The sequence below is a fragment of the Catharus ustulatus genome, chromosome 1 (assembly GCF_009819885.2).
Source record: "Catharus ustulatus isolate bCatUst1 chromosome 1, bCatUst1.pri.v2, whole genome shotgun sequence".
NCBI lineage: Eukaryota > Metazoa > Chordata > Aves > Passeriformes > Turdidae > Catharus > Catharus ustulatus.
In genome coordinates this window covers 72,056,725-72,070,921 of record NC_046221.1, presented here as the reverse complement: position 1 = coordinate 72,070,921, position 14,197 = coordinate 72,056,725, and the positions used below count along the sequence as shown (strand labels likewise).

At 37.3% G+C, this 14,197-nt stretch overlaps 1 protein-coding gene across 1 annotated transcript in view; it reads left to right on the top strand.

The window, feature by feature from the left end:
- EXOC2 (exocyst complex component 2) overlaps positions 1 to 8,872 on the top strand; it is a 133,371-nt gene extending 124,499 nt beyond the window's left edge. The window contains exons 25-28 of the mRNA XM_033058326.1: positions 1,154 to 1,276; positions 3,543 to 3,604; positions 4,409 to 4,468; positions 7,284 to 8,872. Coding sequence (XP_032914217.1) covers positions 1,154 to 1,276; positions 3,543 to 3,604; positions 4,409 to 4,468; positions 7,284 to 7,377 — 339 coding nt within the window. The 3' untranslated portion in view covers positions 7,378 to 8,872. The remainder of the gene's footprint in view (positions 1 to 1,153; positions 1,277 to 3,542; positions 3,605 to 4,408; positions 4,469 to 7,283) is intronic.
- The last annotated feature ends 5,325 nt before the right edge of the window (positions 8,873 to 14,197 follow it).

The window sequence follows — 14,197 nt, the reverse complement described above, 5'->3', positions numbered from 1 at the left end:
TGGCACTGAGCAACGTCGGGCATGCCCTGGCCCTGCCGGGTGGAGATGGGCCCGGGGGCCAATGGCTGCCGGGTTGAGGCGGGGCCTCAGCCAGCAACCGCACAAGGTGAGCTGGGGGAGGAACCTCGCTGCAAAAAAAAAGTGCGCCCTATAGTCCGGTGCGCCTTATGGTAGTGAAATTACTGTACATTTCATTTTCCTTCTTGTACCACTCCAGTCACGTACTTCAGATTACATACACCACTCCAGCTGCTTGTGTCATCTTCTCTCCCAGCCCTGTGCAGTTTAATGCAGCTTTATCATCATCTTTAAGCTTTGACACAAGTTTGGTGTGTCTAACCTATAATCTCACTTCCTCCTATATTCCAACCTCTTGGCCTGCATTTTCCCGAATTCTGTATAGAAAAATCATACTTTCTTTTTTTTTAATCCACAACAATTTCTCACTTCTGTAAAGCTCCCTTTAAGGAAGATTGGTCTCTTCATACTTTGCTTCAAGCATAGATTTAATAATTTTGTGTTGCAGTTACTTTTCTGAATATGCCACTTTTAAAAGTTACAGAAATAAACAGTTAAAAAGATGGTCTTGATGCATGGAAAAAACAGCAAGGTTTAATATTTTTTGCCAGGGAACTAATCTAAATGAAAATCCATTGACACCTTCATATTCACACAGGCTGTCAAATGTTTCTCTCTGTCATAGAGTATAGCAACACTCGCCATTCAACAGTGGTCAAATATAAAGAAGTCTAGAAAAAATAGCAAAATAGTGGGTAAAAAGTGGCTGAATGTGTAACTGTGTCAGTCAGACAACTGAATTAAAGGTGCTGTCTACAAGACAGTGGTCTGACTACCTGCATCCATCAGCCAAAAGCATATATTTTGTAGTTTAGCTGCCTTTTGGTATAGCAAGAAGGTTATCACAAATCACACAGGCAAATTTACTGATAACAGAGAGGATCGGTCGAAATGCAGGGCAAGCATCAAAAGACATCCTTCATATTCTAATTTCTTTGGAATTTTTTGTATATTGATAAAAATGAAGGAGACCTTTCAGTCAAAGAGGCTTATGGTTTTTATTGAAATGTTGGTATTGAAAATATTTCTGTCGATGGAGGTGTTGTGCTCATGATTCTTCTTTCATAAAATTTAGGTGTTTACCATTTCCAAAGACTTAGTTCCTCGGGTGATGTCAAGGGTTGTAGAAGCAGTCTCTGAAGAACTGAGTCGACTGATGCAGTGTGTGTCATCCTTCAGCAAAAATGGAGCTTTACAGGTACCTGAATAGTTCATTCTGTCAAACAGCTGAATCTAGAAAACCAAGTATAACAGACAGAGATACAATCTGGGTGTTTGTTTGATTTATTGTAGCAGTGAAAGCAAGGAGATAAAAAGGATTAGTTTACAACCTATGTCAGATTTGTGGATGAATACCCTTTGGGATACTAATTCTTGGGTTTGATTATATTTTAGGGTTATCTTTGTGTTAGATGGTATTAAAAGGCTACTTGTATCCTGTGAGATAAAAAGGAACCTAATAGTATCCTCTTTGAAATGATGTCACATACTCTCTTTGGCCTGACATTAAAATCACTTTAAAAGAAAAAACAAACATGTAGTGATATTTTGAGATTTAAAAATCCCTAAAACAGGATGTGGTAGGATCTTGTAAGACTTTGCAGGACTAGTCACTTGTTTGTTATACCCTCTGTACAATACCTTGTTGTTGTAACATGGGAAGAATAGGTTTCTGTCTTTATTTGCAGCTGGATTGGTAGTTGTACTTGCTATTGGGTAAGCTTTAAAGGGCTCTAAGAAAAACACCTTTTTTAAAAAATCCCTCTGAGTCATATTGGTATGGCTGTAACAGAAGAAGAGCAAACTGCCTATATTCATTGTACAGGACAGCATTCTTGCATTATGATGGGAAAATAATTATCCAGTTGTAAGTCTTGTTTTCCAATGCTGCTAGTAATAGCATTGGAGAGAGAATTAGTATAGGAATATCGCAACCAAGTGAGATTGACTCCATATTTAAACCAAACCCATTAATAACAACAAAGCTACACCTAAATCCCTTTTTTCTGATTAAACACCCCACGATAGGGACTTGCTGCCTAAACCCATAATGGAAAGGCTTTTCTCTCCTTACTGTAAGTTTGTCACTCATGGTCATTTTGTGTTCCTCTGAACATGGAAAATCCTGTCTGACAGACAGCAGCAGTGTGAGAGTCATCCAAGCCTTGTTAGACTGAACAAAAAATTCTCATTCAAGCCTCACTCTGTATTCCCATGTCCCATGACCCACAGTTTTGCAGGGCTCACCATTCCACGAGGTTTATTTAGGCTGTGGTGTTGAGAATGGGGTACTGGTACCTCCTAAAATGTAGAAAAGACTCCGGAATCTTAGGTGCAGGACTTCAAAAAGTCTACAACTCTTGAGCTTGGAGCGCTATACAAAAAAAGGTCAAATATTCTGTGTTGAAAAAAGCATTTCTTAAGAGTATAAAAATTTGGGGTGGCTATGTTATATTTTGTGCCAGAAAGTTCTGGCTCTAAAAAAACATAAATTGTAGCTGTCTTCCTACCTAGATGACGGATGGGGAGATACCTAAAAGACAAAGGCTTTCATTATAAATGGAATTAGTTGTCTGTGTTGCATTGTCAAAAGTTTTGTTTTCAAAGATTAACATCATTAGTTGTGTCTAAATGTTACTGTAATCTCTAACTGGATTAAATTTCATCATTATGCTTAAAAGAACAAAATGTAAATTTTTATTAAGTTCACTTTGTATTTTTAAATGAAATTGCTTAATGATCTCTTGCAGAATGTTTCTATTTCATATAAAAGTTGTGATGATAATGATTGCTTTTCAAAGACTAAAGGATGATCTATGGAGTTTGTTTAATCTGTGAGTTCAGTCTCCTTCATAGTTTGCCTAAATGAAAATTAATACCTGGGCAGACAGTGCAGTGCAGGAGTAAAATCCTCAAGCTCTTCTGCCCAGCAGGTGACACAAAAGAAACAAAGTACAATCATTCTACTTCCTCATCTGATGGAAAAAAAAATAAATTAACCAGAAGAACCAAGCATAAAATGTGTATTGACAGATTTTTGTACTTTTGTGTTTCCTTCCTCTCTGGCATAGCTGTGCTGTGAGAAGTTAAGCTCACTGTATTTCATTAAAAAAAAAAATAGTTGCATCCTTCTATCTTTCTATCACAGTGCAGAAAAGATGAAACAGAATTCTTAATTATTACTGCTACTGAGAGACAAACCAGTGTTTTTTGGCTACTACACAGTGACCATGTAAACAGTTTGACTTGAATCAAAAGTATGAAATTGTTCCTTTGAGCAGTCTCCTGAGAGAGGAGCATGGCAACGAAGAATACAGGAAATAAACTGTTAAAAGCCAAGGCTGCTTACAAGGGCAGCGTGCAATAGTGTTTGCCCCTCAAGAAGGTGAAGCTTTGGGATACTTGTGTACACTTGGCGAAAGAACATTGGGTCATTGTTTCTGTATTTGTATTTCTGTCTTTAGGCAAAACTTGAAATCTGTGCACTGAGGGATACTGTGGCCATATACCTAACACCTGAAAGCAAGTAAGATGTGCTGTAATGTCACTTTTTTGCAGTGTAATGGAATCCTTGGTAAACATGCAAAAACACATAATGTAAATTTAGAATGAAAGAATTTTACTTCAAATAGAATATGTGATCTACTGTTTAAATATACCAAAACCAGATGCCTAGCAAGATTTTATCAGTTGAAAGAAAATAGTCGTTACTTTTTTGTTGTTTTTTACTTGGCATTTTAGACACAAACTAATATTTGCCACCAAAAACAAATTGTAAAACTTCTTAACAGCAGTACAGCTAGTGAGGATAATTATGCTAAAGCCAGACACAGAGCAGATCTTGATGAGTTTTATCCAGCTTTTCACAGCAATCTCATAAAGGATAAAGCAAATAACCTGCCAGATCTAGATACTGTCAGAGTCCCGCTATAGAGATATGGAGAGGGCTCTCCATACGCTTATATAATATCCTACTCCTTCTCCACACACCTAATCAGGGAAAGGGAATTCTGCTTCACGCTGTCTTCTAGAATTCAACACCTTCAAAAGGCTTTCAGCAATTTAACATTTCTCACCGAGGCAAGACCAAAGATAAATAGTGTGGGGGGTACTCACACACATTAATATTAAGTAAGAAGAAAAAAAGCATTAGCACCATCAGTGGTTGATGCAGCCAAGACATGTAAAAACAGGTTATGATAGCTGTCAGCAGTTTTGAGTAAAGTTGGTTGATTGAAATTTTCTAGGTGATCTGTAGGATTTATAGAGAGAAACTGTAAATGCTGAGTCTTATACTAGCAGAATATGAGTATTTCTGTTTTCTTTGCAGATCAAGCTTTAAGCAAGCTTTGGAAGCCTTGCCTCAGCTCTCAAGTGGAACTGACAGAAAGTGAGTACAATGCACCCTCTTGTTTCCTTTATGGTCTTCAGAGCCATTTCTTTTTACTCTTATAAGAAAACTTTGCTATAAAAGGGTTAACTTTCACTGTATTTCACCCTTCTGAATTACAGAGCAGAAGCCTTTTTGGACAGAGTCAAGAATAAGCTCAGTCCTTGCCTTGTTCCAGGCCTATTAAATTACACAGAAGAGCTTTATGACATATCCTGCTTGCCCATCCCAGTCTTGCCAGTTCAGTGTAGCTTTTTATTTGTCTCATAGTATCAGTCTATTTTAGCCTTCCTTGTTAATCTTAAGGTTTCTGTGAGTTCCATTGTATTGTTTTACTGAATTTAGTAGCAATAAAAAAATGGCCAAAAACAAAGTTCAGGCTTTTGCAAGCTGATATATGGGGAGCTCATAAAACCGGCATATTTCCTTTAAAAAAAAAAAAAGTAAGGAGGGTCTGTGGCTCTTTCTTAACTACAGGAGGAGGAATTTTGGGTGCTTCCTTTTCCATCATAATGACCTTTGACAAATATGTTGCTTTGCTACATCCAACCTGGTATTTGGTAGACTATTCTACAACCACAGCTTAATAAGGAGTAAAACTAGGACAGACTTGTAATCAGTAGTGTAAGTATAGATGATCTGAACTAGAGATTGGTTTCATTTTACTTTCCTGCATCAAATAAGTTTGCACTTAGCAGTCAGAATTTAAAATATTTTGTAGACACATAAAGAGACTGTTGGTACAGCTCATGGTTCTTGGTCTGTGCCTTCTTCCAGATGTCCTCTGTCTGTGTAGTCAAACCTGCTCTTTGCTAGCCACAAGTCTCAAGACAGCTCCTCATCTTACTTAGCTTTTGTGCTTTATTAAAGTTAGAAATCAGTTTTTGAGTAAGGAGAGATCTTTTAACTCAAATTTTCCAAAACACCTGTAGAATTTTTTTTTCACTTAGTTAGTCACAAACATCTGAGCTTCATGAGACAAATGAGAATCAAGAACTGCATCATTATTACATGTGCCTCAGTGTTCTGACCCCCAGACAGTGCAGAACTTGTTCTGTTTCCCAGGTCATAGCAATGGCTTGTTGTAATGTACATGTACTTGTGTAAAATAACACATTTGTACTCTGAGAGCTGTTTGTGTGCATTCATTCACAATCACTATTGTGATGCTAAATTATTAATGTGGACATGATCATTTTCCAGAGGACTCACTGAGGAAGCAGATATTGATTTTTTTTGTTTAAGTTGCTATTCTTGGGCTAATTTTTGGGGGTTTTTTTAACACGTGGTGTAATTGTTTTTTTCTGATACTGGCTGTTCTGTAGTGCAGAATGCCAAAAAGTTCAGGTAATACATGTCTGCCCTACATGGCTTGGTTTTGAAATAGGGTTCAGAGATCACATTATTCCCTAGATTTGGAGAAAACAAAACACCCAGCCAAGACTGTAAAACAACTTAATGCATCTCCACTGTTACAGTCAATGTTTTCTGCAACAGGCCTATCAACACCATTGCTCCTACACCTGTGGTGTGTGGATTATTTTAAATACTATCCACTGGTCCAGGTGCTTTCTTGATAGCTCGGTAGATGTGAGTTAACTACTGTTATGCCCCCAAATGAACTCATACACAGTTTATTTATTAGGGACAAAACAACATGATTGAGGTGGATTACAGTAATTTCATGATTATAAGCTGCACCATTTTGACTAAAATTTTGGTCCAAACCCGAAGTGCGGCTTATAATCAGGTGCGGCTTATATATGGACAAAGAACAAAAAGTTGCTGTTTTAGTTTGGAGGACGGGTGTCTGCTAAGAAAGGCAGGAGCTTCTCTTTGAAATGGAGAATGTAAACCCCCTCCCTCTAAATTATTAGAATTTTGAAATCAAGGGGTTTTCAGGCAAAGATATGGGAATTAGGAATAACAGTTCTTTACTAGGGAAATTAAAATAGAAATACAGTACTACAAAGAAACAAACCCCAAACCCTGACAAAGTCAGAGTACAACCTGACACCCCGTCAGGCAGGGTGTTGGTAGCAGTCCCATTAAATGGTGGCTGCATCCTCCTCCAGTGACAGATGTGATTCAGTTGAAACAGTGCTCCTATACAAGGTGCAATTTCCCTCTGGAGGTCCAGTGGTGATGTGGAGAAATCCAGTTTTCCTCTGGAGTCCAGTGGAGAAAGGGGCTCCCTTAGTGTCCCAAAACCTCTGTTTTGATCTTGGTAAGAAATGTTGGGCTCTTCCCTCTGGCTGGAGCAACTTCCAATGGGATGCAGTGATTTTATCAGTCACACAGTGGGACTCAATGGGCCATTAGCAGAAAATGACTCCTGGAGGAAGGATGGGTTGTGAAAAGATAAGGAACAATGCCCCAGCTGGTTTCAATGGATGGCCCATTAGCAGAATATCTGCCGTTGAGATAAGGATCACTGCCCCCACCCTCAACAGATGGTGATAGAATAGACACCTTTTATCACACTCTGTATTGTAACGTGCGGCTTATAATCAGGTGCGGCTTATATATGGACAAAGAATGAAAAGTTGCTGGCACCCAGAAGTGTGGCTTATAATCATGAAATTACTTTAATTTTTCTCCTAGAAAAGTCATACTATCTCTGATCTCTCAGTCGTGATATTTAAGAGAAGTCTGCAAATACCTTCCAAAGAGAAGGCTGAGAACTGAAATTTGCAATTCAGCTACAAAAGAAAAGCAGACAGTGTACCTGAAGTCACAGACAGAATAATCAAAACTGGCAGTAATTGTTCCCTTTTCAGAATCTCCTGAAGTTGTAATTGTTTTTCCTTTACAGGTTACTAGAAGAGCTGCTAAACAAATTCAAAAGCAGCATGCACTTGCAGCTGACCTGTTTTCAAGCTTCTTCATCAGCCATGATGAAAACATAGACAAAAACACAGTGCGGACAAATCTGCTTAAACATTGTACATTTTTTTCTGGACTACTTCAATTCCTTTGAACACTCTAAAAAAATCTAAAAAGGATTCCACTGGAAAATAAATTGAGATACAACCTTTTCAGTAATGGTATGGGGTGTCCCGCTGAGTGAGACTTCTGTTCCTGCATACTTTGATAAAATGGTTTTCTGTCTACTGTATTTCACTCTGTGGAGGGAATTTAGTCAATTTTGTTTACATACACTTGTTCATGAAGAAATATTCATCACTGTTCTGCAGTCTCAGTTTCACTTGTTAAAAATACATTGAAATGTATTTTTAGCAAATGTCAGCTTAAATTTGAGTATTACTCATGTTGTTCAGTGTATCAATCTTACTTTCTAGATGCAGAGTGATACTGAAGTGACTGGAAGACATAAATTCTATAAACTGTCGAAAAGTATGTAATAAGCATTGCCCCCTAGAGCTGACTAATAAATGTCCAAATACTATATTAAGTACAGTGCTTCTTTTGCATTTAAAAATGGTAACTTTTTTTTTCTTGTTCTCATCTACAGTTTTGGTGGTTTCAAGTCTGATTTCTTGGGGACTTTTCTTTTCTTACTTATTTTTAATTAAACATGTAGCTGCCTCTTATGTTTCTCCCTTCTATTCAAGTGTTGATTGATGGTACCCCTCACATCTGAAATAAGATCTACCTTCATTGGCAATTAAGAGAAAAGCACTCCAAGTTCATAAGATAAGGAAAAATGTCCAAGTAAAATATTCTTTGGTGTCAAGGAGTAGAATAGTTAATAGCTTCTCATGTAGTAAGGAAGAACACAATATATCATTATTTGTTTTGCTTCTTCCTTCTTACTAGTCTTGTCTTTTCTTGCTCTTACAGGCTTACAGCCACTGTCTTCCTCTTGTTAGTCAGTCCTCTTTTCCTGTTTTCACCACTAGTTATTGGCTTTGTATGGGGGGAAATAGGGATTTAGGAGAGAACAGTTATGCTGCCATTGTTTTGTGGCCCCCACAAAACAAATGAGTTTAATTTTATAACTGATATCATGACTTGGAATTAAATAATGCAGTAATAATATATTCTTTCTGTAATTGCAGTCACTTTGAGTAAATTGTTTCAGGAATAGTGCATAGTTTTCAAACAATTTCTTAATGTCAACTCATTTCTTTTGCCAGTTCATTTATGTGCTTTAAAAATGCAGCGTATAATTCCTATAATATGTAATTTTGGAGAAAGTTTGACGCACATGTAGTTACTTGTTAAAAAGTTCTGTGTAAGTAATAGCATTGTGTGGAATGGAAGTGTGAGACTTCAAGTATATGTTATTATCTTTAAGTACCTGGAGCAATGTCATTTTGTTAAGTGTTGTCCATTCTGTGGTGGTCACAGTCTCAACTGCTGATATTAACTGAAATGATCATCCAGTTCTGTAAAAGATTTCACTTCAGAATAATAAAATATTAAGAAATATGGTCATAAGCTCTTCTTTAATTCCTCACTTTCCAAGAAATGTGATTTCTTTGAATTTTGCCAGTCTACAATTTCTATATTCCTATCAGACATGTTCTAAGTATTGAAAACTTGTTCTGTTGTCTGTACTGTCTTAACATACATTCAGACATCTCTTTGTTGTAAGATTGTTGTCTTACTCATCTTTTACTACTGCAGCTCATTGCTTGTCTTTAAAACCTGAAGTCAGACTTTCGTGTAGGTGCTTGTCTGAAGTAACTTAGGCTTCAGAACATCTCATTGACAGCAATGAGAATAATGTGGAATCGATCAAAATATTCCTTGAATTCCATCTGATATGAATAAATGTTCACAGTGAAGTCAGAACACTATTTGAATAAATCTACTGTGTGGATTAAGGAAGCCAGCGAGCATCATGCTACAACAGGAAATATTGGAATCCCTTTGCGTGGAAAGGGGGTTGGGACTGCTGAGGCTTCATCACCAATGTACAGCAGGGTGCAGTTCCTCTGAAAAGTAGAATCCAAAAAACAAGAAGTGGTCAGTGTGGGTTTTACAATAAAAAACTGTTTTAAAAGTGTTGTTGAAAGTGGGAAAAGACAGGGAGACCACACCAGAATACACCATCAGTCACAGCTTGCAGAGAAGAGACGCAGCAAGGAAATCAAAGTAACAGAAGTGAAAGGCTCTGACATTTAAAGCAAGGTAAATGCTGAAAACAGTGCAAGGGAAAATAAAGTGAATTATTACATGAACTTTGAACCTCTAGAAAGATTTAAAATTGATACAAACTGGAAAAAAATTGTCCTTGAAATAAAAACCTAGAGAACTTCATTTCATATATAAGTGAAAAATATAGAGAGTAATAAGGCTGTAATATATATCTGACTAAAATTAAGTAAAGACTTACAGGAATATTCAACCATTATATGCTGTGTTGAGATATTTAGCCTCTGGAGATATTGAGGTATTCTTCTATTATTGTATTTTGATATTTATTTTGAATAGTTTTGGGTAGTTCAATAGGTAAGCAAAGAGGAAATAAAAAACAAATTCTGCATTAATGTAATTGGGGAACTACACAGGAAAAATATTTTAATCCCCCTGTAAAGTGATGGGGAAAAATATGGAAAAATAGGGAAAAGTTTACATATCTGGAGATTAATTTAATGGAGCAGCTCAAATAAGTAGCCTGAAAGAATGAAGAAATCATGTTCCTTCTCACTCACAAAATGTTTTTTTAATTGAAATTTAGAAATCATTTATGAAATGTGCTCATAGTGTGTAGTTGTCCAAGTTAAACATCTTCCTATGACTTTTTAAAAGCCACTTGGTTTATTAAGAGAACCACAGTCCTGCTGCTTTTCATGCCTGTGCTGAACTTTAAGGATAAGAATGGGCACGAGATGAGAATCGGGCAGGTTGTATTCTGTGTGATAAACCCCTTACATCTTCCTAGAACTCTGACCAGTTTAATTTCACTGTATGGCAGCAGAGAAGGAAATAAGAAGCAGCTGTGCTTTGCAGGGGGCTTTGGCTGCTCCAAAGCATGTGCCTGTTGGCCCTGTAAAACAGGTCTAGTCTCTCAACCTTTGCCAAAATTAATGCATATCTCTGAAGTGAGAGTACCTTATGGTGAAGGTGAGATTTTTTTTTTTTTTTCTCTACCCAGGCAGCCTTTTGCCATTCAGAACCAAGGAAACATTTCTGAAGCAATAGCATGTTTCACTGCTCTATTGGTAAGCAGTGAGATGCAGATAGAATAGGCCTGTGAAAACAAGTGTAACACTGTACAGAACATGAAGCTGGGGAAAAAGGAAAACTTAATTATTGCTTATTCTGATTCCACTTTAGTTAAAAATGTATGATCAGGGGAAAAAATAAGAATTGATTGTTGACATAAAGGCAGACATAGTGGCCATATTTTTAAAAAATCATGATAGAAGAATTTCATGGAGCTCTTTGAGTGCTGAGTCTGTCAAACAAAAAAATCCCTCACCTGCAAAAGTCTAATACTTAGTGAAGCAATGCCTTAAGAAATTTATCATAAAAGTATTCACAAACAACTCCTTTTGAGCATTGAATGTATTGAAATTCAACTCCTTTTTAAAGTTGAAGGTACAGATAGACATTTTCTGTTTCTAATGTAAGAGAAGGTAGAAGATTGCAGTTTCCTAGATACAGTTTTGGCCCCATGAAGAAGGAAGTTTCAAGAATCTTTTGTCATGATTACCATGATCATAAGAGACAGTCCTGTACAGGGGATTGATGCTTCAAAACCTATTGCCAACCACATTTAAGTCAACTCCAGACAACAACTTTGGATGTGTCCAGCTAAGATATTCTTAGCTCTGTTTTTCCTGAAGATATTAAATATTGATTGTATCAATGGATGCAAACACTGATCTTTGTATCCAAACAGATTTCTGGACTCACTAAAAATGAGGGGGTTTATATATTTTACCCACTACCAATATAACTGCTATTTTGCTCTTATCATTGTATAATATCTATAAAAATTAAAAGGAAAATATTTTTAACCTCATCAGAACACACTGAAGCTGAAAATTAATGCAGTGCCCCTGCTGAAGCCTGAGATTTAGGATTCGCGTCTGGATCTTTAACCTTATAAAGCTTTGGCTCTCTGGATCTGATTGATAAGGTTCATCTTATCCAGGGATAGAAGGAGAGACCCCTGAGGATATCTCACATCTGCAATCTCTTTCTGGTTCTTAGGAACTGTAGTTCCTGCATGGCACTTAAAATTTTAGCATCAGTCAGGAGTTAGTAATGGACTCTGACTACTATCAAAGGACATGCATTATTTAACGAGTAAGATGCAAATATGATTTGAATTAGTCAGGCTTCCAGATAGGTTGAAATATTTAGGAATTTGTTAAACATGATGGTGGACTTCAAATAGGACTTCAGTCCTTTGGCACTTCTGGTCTAGATGTGTAACTAGGGGATTTCTGGTTGACTACCCTCATCTCAAGATAAAAATAATTGTAATTTGAAAATTCCTTTAAAAGACTTTTAGGAGAGGATTTGGTGTGTTTATCTTTCAAAGATAAAAACATCCTTAGTTACATGCCAGCCTGTCCATATAGTGATAAAGAGATGGTTCCATTTACCATCCCATTGGCAAGGGCATATGCCATGCACAGCCGTTGCCTCATTAGCAGTTCTCCTGTTTTTCTGTATCAAACATTAGTGCAAAGTGTGCACACATGAGGTTGGCCATAGCTAGAAATGCTTCTGCAGTGCTAACACAGGACACTTTCCTTCTTTCAGCATTCTTAAAGAGAGCCATAGAAAGGGGAGCTAGATGGTTAATTATAGGCAAGAATAGTTTTGCACTAGCTGTGTTATGTATTAAGGGTATTTTGGCTTCATGTGGTTGACAGGCTGCTTTCTGACTTCGCATCACTTGCTAGAGTTTTTTGGCATGAAATGAAAGGCAAAACTGGGAGTAACAGGGAACACAGTTTCATAAGGGAACACGACAGCCATTTGTCTTCACCTTTTTTAAGTTCTGGTTTTATATAGTACTGCCAAGGGTTAAAGAGGAGATATGTGCAATTCACTTCCATTTCTCTTGTGCTGTTTTGAGCTGCAGAGATCTAAAAGCTTGTCTTTAATGAAGGCATTAAGAGAGCATGTCCAAAATGGTATATTTATTTCAGAACAAGGTGTTTATCATGTAAATTATATACTCTTTCAGTATTACGTGACAACCCAAGGGGGCTTTCCTTTGGAGAATCACCAGTGCAACCTTGAAGTCTTTTAAAGCAATGTGCCTTTGGTGAGTGACTTAAATACCACGGTTTGTGGCATTTATTACTGCACTGAACAGCTTTTGGAGTAGCAGTGCCAACAGATCTATTGCAGGATTTTTTGGGGAGCAAATGGGGGGACTGGGTGGGCTTCTTTCCTGCACCTAATTGCTTCTAGTTTGAACATCCCAAAAGGCAACTGTATTCCTTTCCTCTCACACCCCTACTATTTAAAGGCTTGTAGTAGGTTTTGTACAACTCTGCTGCAAGCAGCCCTCCTTGAGCTCAAGACCAAGTAAGGGAAATCTTCAGCCAAATTCCTTTTGAATTGGAAAATTTAAACAACTTGAGGAAAAAGGAGTAAGACAATGGAAAGTGGAATCCAGCCTTATTTGTAACAGATGCTATTAACACATGCTTAGTTTTATAGCCTATTCTGGCAGCCTTTCACCTCTTTCTTCTGAAAAAAACTTATAATATTAAAAGTTCATTGCCAATCCCAGGCAAAAGTGCACAAATAAAATGGGCTGATGGTCTCAATATAGCTCATGAAAAATGCATAAAATGCAAGTTAAGAATTATCTTTTCCTTTATTCCTGAAATGGAATGCAGGTAAAGGAAAGGAAAGCTTTGCTGCATGCTTCTGTGCTTTGATGACACCTGTGTGGTGAAATTACTGCAGTTCTGATGTGACTGCAGATAACCAGGGGGCTCAGCATAGACTCAAACCTGAAGCCTGGTGCACCCAATTATTTCTAAACACATGGTGATCTAGAAACAACCATGAGAGTCTTCATTTTGGTGGCACAGGGTTTCATGCTGCAGTACTAATGCAATAACATTTTTGCAGCCACATATTCTGCTTTGACCAAGTGCAGAACATGCCTTGCTTTTCTTGGTTCATAAGCAGATTTTTAGCACAGAATGTCAAATCAGATAATTTATAAAGTAAAATTAGCAAAATGAGACAGTTTTTCTCACTGCTCATTACTCATTTTTTCTGATAAATTTCACTCATTTTAACTAGATTGTACTTCTCACAGAGGGGCTTCCCGTTTCAGCTTATCTTTTTAGATATTCAGCAGATAATTCAAATGCAAAATGTTAACGGTGCCACTTATTTTTAGAACCTGACATAAGTACAGGCAGACATAGGTTTGAAAATAAGTTAGGAGAGACCATAGAACTCTGAACCATTTGGGTAAAAAATGTTGGTAGACACCTGTTCTAGCTGTCTTTGGTACAGCCTGCACAGGAAAGGGAATCTCCATCGCTGTCTCTTCAGACATCTCCACCTACTCATGCTGGAAAACAGGAGAATGTGATATCTTTGTGCAGAAGGTGAGATGGTTCTTTGTAATAATTAAAAATGCTACAAGACTGAATAGAATGAACCCCAGCAAAATATTCTGTCTCAAAAGAATAAAACCTGCTCTACATTTTGAAATTTCCAAAATGAGTAGCACAACTGGACTAGTTCTGATACCATCTCTGAGGAAGGCATCTCTCGCAGGCACATTTTATTCCTGTGCTGCAGCATTGACCAGGTTGGCCTTTT